We start from the raw sequence: 11965 nt of genomic DNA, 5'->3' as shown, positions 1-11965 counted from the left end.
CGTCAACCATCAGGAAAAACAAAACAAAACAAAACACAAAACGTTCTACAGTTACTTCCCAAAACTTATCCTGGTAAGGTTGAACTGAGGGGATATTTAGAGCAAGCAGGTGTTGATACTGCCACTCGTTGGATGTGTTGGGCCTTGACTCCTCCGGTCTCCTGGCCAAGAACTCCAAGGCCAGCACACTGGTCTCCCAGCGGACACTTAGGTCTGGGAAGAACCTGTGCCATGCTAAAGGGCATTACGGCTCCCACGCGGCTAGACTAAGGTCTCCTCTGGTATGACCACACAGGGGACCTGATGCAGTCCGGATATTGCAACCGAGGGGCAAAAAAGAAAACACGGGGTGGAGGTGTTTTCACTTTTTTTTTTTTTTGTATTGATGGGGAGGGGTGGTTTGGGATGGATCTAGCGCCTCAGCCCTATCCCTTCCAGTCTCCCTCGGCTGCTCAAGTTATTGGCCACCGCTCGTCCCCTCCTCGAGACGGTGTAGACACGGCCGGCACCTTCCCGACGGCGGAAGGAGCGCATAGGAAGCGGAGGTGGGTGTCCCCGGCCCCCCACCCCGCCGGAGACCGCCAGGCGCGGCGGGAGGATGTCGGCGCGCGGAGGGCGTCCGTCGCCCCCCTTCCCCCGCCCGCGCCCCCCGCCCTGGGGGACCCCGCGCCCAGGGGAAGCCCCGCGCGGGGTGCCGGACGCCCGCCCCAGTCCCTCCGCCTCCCCGAGGCCCGGGGCTGCCTCCTCGGGCCGCGCCGGGGCCGCCCCGCACTGCGCATGAGCGGGAGCCCGGCAAGCCCGTGAGAGGAGCCGCCGCCGCCGCCGCCGTCCATTCGCTGCGGAGCCGGAGGAGGAGGGGAGAGGCCTGGAGGACACCAACATGGTGAGGCACTGCGGCCGCCCGCCCGCCCGCCCCGCCGGCTGGGGGCCGGCGCAGCTGCGCACCCCCCGCCCCGCCGCCCTCCGCCCCGTGGCGACCCCGCCGCCCCGAGCCTCGGCCCGCGGCCTCCGTCCGCTCCCCAGCGGGGCTCTCCTCCCCTCCTCTCCCTTCCTCCTTCGCCCCTTCCCGCCCGGGCGCCGCCGCTACGCGAGAGCCGAGGAGGCGGAGCGGAGCTGGGCCTAGTCAGGAGCCCCGGGGAGTTTGGGGCGCGGGGCGCGGCCTCCGGTGCCCCTCGCCGGGCCCGGCGCGGGTGGGGGAGGCGTTGGGGCGGGGGGAGGGGATGGGGCAACGGCCCTGCCCCTGCCGGGCCCCCTCGCCGGCTCCATTGTGTCTGGCCGGGGACCGGGGTCCGGGGTTCCGGGTGAGAAGCCTCCCCCCGCCCGGGAGCCGGGGCTTCCCCCTCCGCCCCGCCGGCGAGAAGGAAAGACTTTCCCGGCGCTCCTCTCCCTCCTCCGCTCCCGGCTCCAACACCCCTCAAGTCTCCAGGCAGTTTCGCTTGGGGCGGGGTTTTAGCCCTTCTCCTTTCTCCCATCACCTCTAGATGCGTCCCATGCTTTTGGAAAATGAGAGTTTAACTGGCCAGTTGGTGGAGGTTATAGTCGCCTCTCCGCTGAGAACTGAGAATATGGGAAACCGCTGAGCTTGGGGGACTGGGGGGGGGCGGGGAGTACGGAAGTGCAACCTGTTCTCATTTCGTAAAATTAGGAGAAACAGACTTGCTACCTTTTGAGCACATGTTTAATTTGCTTGGGGTGGGAGGAGTAATTGCTTTATTATGTCAGTTAAAGACCATTTGTGATTTTTAAAAAACAGTTTGTTATGTTGTTCCCCTCTTCTTTTTTATTTGGAAAAAAAGAGCAACAGAAACAACAAAAACAGTCGTCTTACCAGCTTGAAGAAGTGGTAGTCAAGTTAACTGTTTACATTTTGGTAATCTTGCACCTGACTCTTTTGGGTTCTCTTTTCTAGAAGTGATGTTTGGCATTATAGTTTGAGCATGAGTTGAATTCCATGCAGGTTACCGTATGAATAGACAGTAAAAATGATATTGTTGTCCTTTTGCTCATGAGGAACATAAAGGCCTCTTTGAGGAGGGTGTGTGTGTGTGTGTGTGTGTGTGTGTGTGTGTCTGTGTCTGTGTTAAAAGGAATGCCCCAGTATCTTTGTTTTTAGTTGGGTTTATTTCTGCTGAATAACACTTATCTAGCTCCAGCCTCTAACTTGGCAGAATTTTGGTGTCATGTATGGATATGTGGTTTGGTTTGTCATATATTCCATGGTAAGTTTCATGAAAATGTGCCATTTGTATTTGTAAGAAAACTTTGCCATAAAATATGGGTTAATATTTGGATTGACATTGCAGTGTTCAAAGATCTAGGGCGTCTAAACATTTTCTAAATTTTTAAAAGTATTTTGAGGGTCATAGACACTACTCCTGAAGTTTTCAGACTCTTGGCATGTAGATGAATAGTAAGTTTGAAGTAATGAAATGTGATTCCCTGGTAAACACTCTGTGAGAGCACTGAAATGTGCACTGTTCATAATAGTCTGTAAATCTGCAGCATCCTCCAGAAACCAGGCTCTCGACAGTGCTCATCACCTGCTCAGGAATTCAGGATTCATGTGGTTCATGCAAGAGTTCAGCTTGGATTGGAGGCTGTATAAGCTTCTGTCCTTTTGTTAATATTAAATTAGCTAGTTTTGGAACTTAGCCATAACTCATCTAATGATACTAGTAGTGGCAACATTTCACTAATTTAAAACACTTTCTGTGGCTGAACTCAGATCATGTCACTAGAATTGTCTTGGTATGCTCTCGTTAGTTTAGAAACTAAATCACCATGCACTCTAATAGAAGGTAGGCCATATGATTTTTTTTAGTTAAGTTTTTCATCATAAGTTTAATTGTTCCTTGACATAATTTTGGGGCTAATATTTCTCAGGATGTGTAGCTCAGCCTATTTCTAGAAGACATGTTGTTAATTCTAGGGTAGGCTTAAATGATGGGATATCTGAAATATTTTGTATAAAGAAAAGTTCAGTTAACCTACCTGACACATACATGGACCAGAGATAACTCCAAAACTAGACAATATTCTGTTATTCCTGAAAATCTTTTAAAAAGTATTCAAAATTCCTGGGTTGTTTTCTTACTTGTAAGATGACAGGATTAACTTGATGATTTCTAAAGTTCTATTCAGATAAAAATTTTGACTCTCTAATTTCATCTAATAGATGTGTGAGGCGTGTGTACCAGGTAAGCTACTAAATTTTTATAGGTTCATGGCATAGGATTTTTTGACCAGAAATGGTTTCAGAGAACATCTGTTTTACTCCTCTTCCCTTTTACAGAAGAAGAAATTGAGGATCAAGGAGGTTTTGAGGTTCAAATTTGCAAAATTGTTTGTTGCAGAACTGAAACTTTTTCTCCTGGTTTACTATTTCCGCCAGTATTTGTGGTACATGTTATCTCTTAACTCACATGGAATCTAGAGAAATTGTTGAAAATTGGATTTGATGTTAAATTACATTATTCCTTTAAGTAGAGGAAAACCCATGTGTTATTAATGAATATGTTAAATAAATTTCAAATGGATGACTAATGATGTTAATTACAATGCATTTAATGGCTTTTTAAAAAAAGTGTGTGGACTTTGAAATTTAAGTTGTTCTTTCAACAAATACAGAGCTTATAAGTCCAAATGAATGTAGTCCCGTTTGTCTCTTTAGAACTTATTTCAGTCTTTTGCATATCCACAAGTAAATTAAAGGAGGGCCGTAATTCATTTCAGTAATTATTTATTAAACACTTTGTGCCAAGCACTGTTCTGGGCACTGGAAATGTGTGTGTGTGTGTGTGTATTTTTTGTGTTTCACTGAAAAAATGAAAATCCCTCCTCTTGTGAGGGCTACATTTTAGTAGGGAGACGCAAATAATAAACATAGTATATGTTTTTCTTCTACTTTGTTAGAAGGTGTTAAGTGCTATGGGAGAAAACAGTGTTAAGGAGGGGTACGGGGAGAGGGGTGGGGGCACAGTGGTAGTGGGTTTGCAAAATGGTGTCTGTGCCACTGATGAGATGAATTTTGAGCAGACTAGGCGATGAAGGATTAAGCCATGCAGAAATGTGGTAAGACCAGTGTGGCTGGAGCAGTGTAGGTGGGGACGAAGGGTATTTGGGCATTAGAGCTGATGAGGTCTGAGTGGTAAGGAGTAGAGATGGATGGGTGTGGGTGGGCATTGTAAGGATATTGAGTTTTTACTCCTAGAGAAATGGGAAGCCACTGAAAGATTCTGAGTGGTATGATAGACTCTGTTTCTGTTCACCTGCAGTGTCCAGTTACAATATTATAGGCAATTATTTTTTAAAGCAGTTTTTAAAAACAACAAAACCCTTGCTATAGTTTTCTTTACCTTGCAGCTTCTGTGTATAGGGCTTTCAATTCTGGTTAAAATGACTGTCTAGTATTCAGTAAAAACTAGTTGACCGTTGAGTTTACCGTTAACCATGCTAGTTAATAAAAACAACAAAACCTCTTCCATAGATTGCTTTTGAATATGTTCTAGTAGTTTGTACATAGTTTAATAGCTATATGCAGGAAGTTGGGCCTTTGGGGAGAAAGAAGGACCTTAACGTTTATTGAGAAGATACTGTCTGCTAGTCAGACAATTTACAACTATTATTAATCTTCAGTCTTGAGATGGGTATTGCTATGTCCTTTTAATGTTTCTGGAAATGGAGATTTAGTGGTTCTAAATGATTTGACCAAGGTTAAAGAGCTAGTATGTGGCAGAGCATGGCTTAGAAGCCTGGTCTCTGATTAACACACTTTACTCCCCCCCCCCCCCCCCGTTTTTAAATACCCAGCGAGTGCTCTTTCAGTAGGTGTGGAATTTTTGATTAGTTTCACTCTTGTTTCTTCCTTATCATATTTCCTAGTGACCTAGTTGTTTTTGTATCAAATGAAATGATCTGATGTAAACATTTAAGTAACTGAAAAAATAAAACTCTTTTGGTACATATAGTAAAAAAGTTGAAAGTAAAATTAACTCTCCTGGTGGTGGTGTTTTGTTTTGTTTTGTTTTAAGCTTTAAAAAAGCTGAGCTCATTTGAGTCAAGTTGCTGTTTCCATTATGGTCTTATAGGTTGGGTCAAGCATAATGAAAATCTGTGAGAAAGCGCCTTTTTAAATTTCAGCGTGTGTTGTTCAAGTTGTGATAGTATTAGCCATGACATTTGATGAAGAGAAATAGTTCCAAATAGGATTCGGTTGCTTTGTGGACACAAATAAGCTCTTGAATAACCTGCTGACTATCTAGTTTACCTAGTCATTTTAGGTATACACACACCACCTAAGAAAAAGCAAAAACAGAAGAGAAGAATGCTACTAAAGGATTTTTCATCACTTTGTTGAATCCCTTTTATATAATTAGCACCTAATCACTAACGGTGATTAGGCTGCTTGTTTGCATTGTAAAATTTTAAGAGGGATTTACTTTTAAATAAGAATTCTTTTCTAAAGAATTCTGTTGCATTACACTTTTGAATCCTTCAACACTGAACATGGTGTTCAGCAACAGAGATAAATTGGTGAAGTTCATGGCCCATATTTTTGTTATATTAGGATATTTTCATTTCGGTAAACATTTAGAGTGCTTATTTATTATTCATAAGATTCTAATATTTTTGGATTTAGGATTTGAATAGATACCAGATCTTAGAATTAGGAGATTTCATTTTTCAAGGATCATTTATTCTCTTTATGAAACAAAGATCACATGACTTTTGAATGCTAGTCATTACTATAAGTTATTTAACTATGAAACTTCAAAATCTCATTAAATTCTTTGGTTTTTTGTTTTGTTTTTGCCTGAGTAATCTCTTTGTTAATTCTAGATTTCTTTAGAGAAGATGTTTATGGAGGGGAGAAGCAAGTTTAAATTAGTTACCTTGACTGCTTGTTAAAAGTTCAAAATTAGTTTGGGGGAATCAATTGAAATATGATGGCTAACACAAGTGTTTTCAGGAGGTTATTTCTATCCTATTATAGAAATCAGGATTTAGCAAAAATAACTTTTTAATAGAACAGTCTTGCTGAAATCAAACCATTTATTCCATTTACAGTGGGAGTCATCTTTTGAATAATCTAATAATTCTTAGGGTGAGGAGAAGAAAATCCATTAAATTTCTGTCAACAATACTTCTTTTAATATATTAAAAATTTTTCTTTTTTTTAATTTTAAGTAGGCTCCATACCCACTGTGGGGCTTGAACACACAAGCCTGAGATCAACAGTTGCGTGCTCTGCTGACTGAGCCAACCAGGCACCCCGGGATACTTCTTTAAAACATGTGAGGAAAACCATACCGAACCAAACAAAATTGAGAAACATACGAAACCAGTTTGAATCTTACAAGTATACTTTCTGTAATATTTTTTTCAGGTGAATTGTTGTTATATAAAACATCATTGACTACAATAATTGCATAGTGTAGTATGGTATAATTCCACATTCAATTTAGTATTGATACAACACCTCTTAAAGAAGAGTTTGTCATTGAAAGTACAGGAAGTTTATGGAAGAATGATAAGAGGCACTGGCCTAACCATAAAAAATTATTCTAAACTGCAGATTATAATTTAAAATAATACTGAGTGTTTTTTGTTTTGCTTAATATTTGAAATTGTACACATTTGCTTATATTTTGGGGGCATAACCTACAGATGTGTTTGTATTTTCTCTGGGTTTCAGGCCTTCTCATTGGAAAAGGAAATCCTGACTTTAAATATCCCCCAGTTTTCCATCTTTACATTTAAAGCTATAGATTGTGGACAGCTCTAAAAATAGACTATGACACGACAATAAACACATTTTTCTTCCTGTTGAATTACTTTTCTTAAAATATAACCTATCTCCCTTTTCTCCCCTTCTCTTCCTCCCAAAAACCCTAAAAGGGAAGTTCCATCCCTAAATTAGCCTTTTAGTTAGGTTGTGAGGGAATGCTTAATGGGCAATTTTTAGTCAGAGTACAGATTGTTTACATGAGATTGGGGAAGGGTCAGTTGATCACTTAACTTTTCCATAAAAGTAGGTGAAGAAATATTGCTCACAATTCCCCCCTCCTCCCAGTTCACACATAATTAGTCAGTGGTTGCACTTTTGCCCTTTCTGTTTTCTCATTCACTTGATGAAAATATAGAATAAATGGAAAGACTGAGTGCCCTAAAGCCAGGCATCAGTGTTTCATTCCTAGCCCTGCTACTTTTTGTCTGTCTTTAGATAAATGGAGCTCTGAGGCTTGGTTTTCTCATTGGTAAAGTGGAATCAATGATAACCACCTTTCAGGATTGTTAATAATTAAGTACCTAGCACAGTATTGGCACACAGTAGGAGCTCAAATGTTAGCTGCTAGTTTTCTGATTATGATTATTTATTTTACTATTTGCATAAAATTATTTTTTTCTTCTGGAATATTCTTTCCTTCACGGACTTGAAAGGAGGCCTTACTATGTGCTAGGTACAGTTCTAAGAGTTTAACCTGAATTAATTCCTGTAACCTTCACATCCTGTTTACAGATGAGGAAATTGAAGCACACAGAGATTAAGTAATTCTCCCAAAGTCACACAGCAATTAAGAGGCACAGGTGGGATTAGAATCCTGCCAGTCTGGTTTGAGAGTCACACTAATCATGTATTACCTCTCTGTGCAGGTAGAAGGGAAGAGGATTTTCAACTTCTCTTACCTAGATTCTTAGTCTGGCTTTCCCGAAGAGCTTTGCCGCTAGGTGAAAGTCTTCTCTAGGAGTGGGTAGTCTCATTAGTTGAATTGACTTTTCTTCCCACTTTTGACTTCAAACCTGTTATCTTATGGGACTCTTTTATAGATGAGTGGTTTGGGATATTGGTAACGTTTGGTTGTATCTGCTGAATACTGTGTATCATATATGGACAGTATGATTTCTCTGGACTTAAACTAGCTCTTCGAAGTTTCAGGTAAAGTTAAACTGTTAATCATGTGGTAAATACATGAGAATCAATATACAGAGATTTTAGTGAGAATTATGGGTGATCATTACAGTGTTTTGATTTTTTAAATATGGCCTTTTGTGAGCTAGAGTCATCAAATCCTGAGAGAACTAGAATTGAGTTAGAAGATTAATTCCTGGGACGCCTGGGTGGCGCAGTCGTTAAGCGTCTGCCTTTGTCTCAGGGCGTGATCCCGGCGTTCTGGGATCGAGTCCCGCATCAGGCTCCTGGGCTGGAAGCCTGCTTCTTCCTCTCCCACTCCCCCTGCTTGTGTTCCCTCTCTCGCTGGCTGTCTCTCTCTGTCAAATAAATAAATAAAATCTTAAAAAAAAAAAAAAAGAAAATTCCTTTAAAAGTGTATCTTTTTTTTTTTTTTAGTTCAGACTGAATTTGAAACTTAAGGGTGAGAAGGTGAACATTCAGAAAAATAGAAATAATAAAATGTATCCTTAATTTTTTTGCTTTAAAAATATTGTCCATTGAAACTATTTCCATTTTGGAATTAATAGTACTTAGTTGACTAGAAAATAATTTTCCATGTTCATTATTTTTCTTGAGGGAAATATGTAGTAAGAGGAATTTCATACCATTATGATCATTATTTTTATTGTAGAGCCTAAGTCCCCATTCTTTTTGTTTTGTTTTGTTTTAAGATTTTACTTATTTGTCAGAGCACAAGCAGGGGGAGCAGCAGGCAGAGGGAGAGGGAGAAACAGGCTTCCCGCTGAGCAAGGAGCCCGAGGCAGGACTGGATCCTAGGATCTCAGGATCATGACCCAAGCCCAAGGCAGACACCCAACCAACTGAGCCACGCAGGCTTCGCAAGCCTTTCTAAGTCCCCATTCTTCTATCACAATAGGCTATAGGTTCAGTGGTAAAATGTACTTGACTGTATGTATGATACTTGGCTACATCCAAAGTATTTTGTTTTTTTCCAGATAAGATATTTTACTTTTTTAATAATTTTTAGAAAGATGTTATTTGGGAGAGAGAAAGTGACTGAGAGAGAAAGCACGAGTGGGGGGAGGGGCAGAGAGAGAAGCAGACCTTCCACTGAGCTGAGCAGGGTGCCAGATGCTGGGCTCCAGTGATGCTGGGAGCCCATCCCAGGATGCTGATCATGAACTGAGTGAAAGGTAGACGCTTAACTGACTGAGGCATGCAGGAGCCCCATAAACTATTATTTTAAGTGTGATTCATAAATTTCTTGAGTGAAAAAAATTGCAGACATGATAGATACAAGTATTAAACAATATGTGTTGATAACCGGATTTTTTATTTTGGAAAGATGAATAAGTAAGTGTTTTTTACTGTCCAGATTATAATAGTATCTCTAACTTTGGTGACCATACACAATCGTAATTAGCTTTCTGTTACAAAAGACAACACTTCTCTCCTTTTTTCCCTTCCTCTCACTGTCCTACTCTTCCTCTCTCCCCCTTCTTCTGGTTCCCCCCCTTTTTTGCTAGAATTAAAAATAATCAGAATATATTCTGTATTTTATACATTTTACATATTTCAATACTGAATTTCCTTGAAAATTTGATAACATATTTGAGTACTAAAGATTGTATTATATAATCTTATTTAATGATTGATTTAGTTTAAATAAATACGATTTATCTAAAAGGAACAAACTAAAAAAATCTGAAAGTGAATGACATATACTTATTTGAGTGCTGAATCATTGTAGTTGTCACATGTTTTTGCTCTTAGGAAGATCCCCACTGTGTTTGTAGTAGAAATAGAGAAAATCCATCTGTTTTTGTCTTCTACTTCAGTTTTCTATCCACCCTCTCATCCCCTGTAAATAATTTTTTGCTAGCTGGATACCCTTTTTCTCTTCCTTAAGTTGATAGAAATTTAAACCTTTGATGCTATACTCTTAAAATCAGAAAACCTTGCCTGATGTCCCTATGTAGCCTGGGAAAAGAGGGTGGGAGTGTTAGAGGTCTCCTAGAGACTTGGGGAAGGGACAACTCTATGTAGTACTCTCCAGCTTTATTGTAGGACAGCCTTTGAGATTACAGAATTGAGTACATCCTCCCTAGTAGGGGAGCACATGGTTAAGATTGATTCTAGGCACAGATTGCTGACAGAAAAATGGTAAGAGTGCATTATCAGTACAAGAAGGGGAGGGTTCTTACTAGCCTTTGCAGGAATGGAATTGCTTGTTACTTCTTGGCCTAGCTGAAACCCATCCTGTCAGTTCTCTGCTAGGTTTCACTCATTAGCCTTTATGGTGTTGGAAGTGGGAGCTACAGCCCTTTTCCTTAAAATATATTGATATTGCCCCATATACTGGAAACTTAACCAGTTAAAATAGTTTAATTTATATATACATAGACATTACTTATTACATACATTTTTTCAAGTAAGATAATAGAGTTAAATTATTCATTTGTATAATTTTGATACTGATTTGTGTGGGTAAGATGATTTTTTATCTTTGTTCCCCAGTTTTCTCATCTGGCACTGTGACAAGAAGTCCTTATAGACTGAACAGTTCTTTTGGCTTGCATAAGTGACTTAAGCTATATTTTTCCTTCCTCTTTACAATAAAAATGATTAAAGTTTCAGGGAATAGAGCACTGAATTTAGTATCGTATGGTGAAACCCCAAATAATTCTGATTGTTTTTCTGTCTCCAAGTTTTAGGGGAATGGGAAAAAGTTAATACAAAGAAGTTAATTCAGGCTTAATTAAAAAGTAATTTCCAGGATGTAGCCTGTAGTTGGTATACTTCAGATTAATCTCCCAACATCTTTTATAACCTTATACAGGGGTCACTGGTGATCATAGTGACCATCAGATACTTCTCTGTTCTTCAAAGAAAGATTAAAATGTATGTCTGTGTACTATCGCTCTCAAGGGAAAAGGTATATGAATTTTAAAAATAGTATTTAATAATACAAGTTGAAATCAAAGTGGGTTTCTTTCAGTTAAACAGTGTATTAAAATAAGATTGGTATCTTCCTTGGCATTTGATTTCATTGTGGGTTTGTTGCAATTGAATAATAAATCTTGAGGAGATATTTTTCAAAAGGGAAGAATCCTAGATCTCTGAGAGATGTGTTGTATAATGTGGTATGGGTTATCTGCTATCCAGAGGTGGTAGAGTTATTAGTGAGGTAACACGAGGTTAGTGAATTTGTAGTTTCTCAATTTTAATGGAGAACAGAGGTTGAAATTTTAATCCATAATCCTAAACAATAACATATTTACAGAGAGTGAAGAGTGTGGCTGACGAATCAGACTCCAAGGCATAAACATTTTTCATAGTTCAAGAGATAGGGTTGGTTTTCATATTTGATTTTGCATATTCTTGTTTTTATTCTGAAATAGGTAGAAATATTTATATCTTTGGTAGTCTATTTCTTGAAAATCTCAAAAGGCTTATAACTATGTACTGCACGCAGTGTGGTTTGTGGAAAGATTACTAAGACTCAGATTCATGAGATCTTTTTGTTCTTGTCCCATTTCTACTAATAATAACCTGGGTGATTTTTGAACAAATTCCTTAACTTTCTGTGTGTCTTCTCTCATCTGTACAATCAGGAGATTGAAGTTTATGATCTGTCCGTTTGGGCTAGATCAAAGATGCTGGGGTTCAGAAGTGTTGCTTAATCCACAGAACGGTTTCTGTCTATTAAATGTGTGCCCTACTCACGTGCTTTTTTCCCCCCTTGCAGTAGTAGCTCAGCAAGAACCCAAGTACTTTGCTGAGAGATGGTGTTAGGACCTGGTAGGGGGAAGACTAATAGGGGGGAGGCTAAAATTGCAGAGGAGACCAGGTTGGGTGGGAAGAGAGGGAGAACACGGTCCTTGATCCTGGGAGAGTAGAGGGCCTAATTGCCCTGCTTTGTTTTGCACAGGGTTCAGGTCAGATGAGAAATGAATCTGTGTCAACATAAGGCAAGTAAGAAGAGGTTATTACAGCAGAGAGCCTGTTTGGGGAGAGCCTCTGTTAGGCTCGGGCCAAGGGAAAGAGGTGATG

At 40.3% G+C, this 11965-nt stretch overlaps 1 protein-coding gene across 8 annotated transcripts in view; it reads left to right on the top strand.

The window, feature by feature from the left end:
* The first annotated feature begins 262 nt into the window (after positions 1-262).
* DCUN1D1 (defective in cullin neddylation 1 domain containing 1) overlaps positions 263-11965 on the top strand; it is a 30448-nt gene continuing 18745 nt past the window's right edge. Inside the window, exons 1-2 of one of the 8 annotated variants that reach the window (XM_045776612.2) lie at positions 1008-1870; positions 11844-11959. Coding sequence is in view for 3 of the 8 variants with exons in the window: in XM_087861424.1 (XP_087717550.1) it covers positions 1760-1870 (111 nt within the window). In the remaining 5 variants the exon portion in view is untranslated. Of the gene's footprint in view, positions 546-726; positions 884-1002; positions 1871-1893; positions 2220-6186; positions 6294-8424; positions 11960-11965 lie in introns of those variants that run through there. The other 7 variants (XM_087861425.1, XM_045776611.2, XM_045776606.2 and 4 more) reach the window with 7 other exon arrangements.

Source organism: Ursus americanus, chromosome 4, assembly GCF_024610735.1.
Source record: "Ursus americanus isolate L20-20 chromosome 4, mUrsAme1.1.p, whole genome shotgun sequence".
Lineage (NCBI taxonomy): Eukaryota > Metazoa > Chordata > Mammalia > Carnivora > Ursidae > Ursus > Ursus americanus.
The sequence above is the reverse complement of the archived record's forward strand: the minus strand, read 5'-3'. Positions and strand labels throughout refer to the sequence as shown.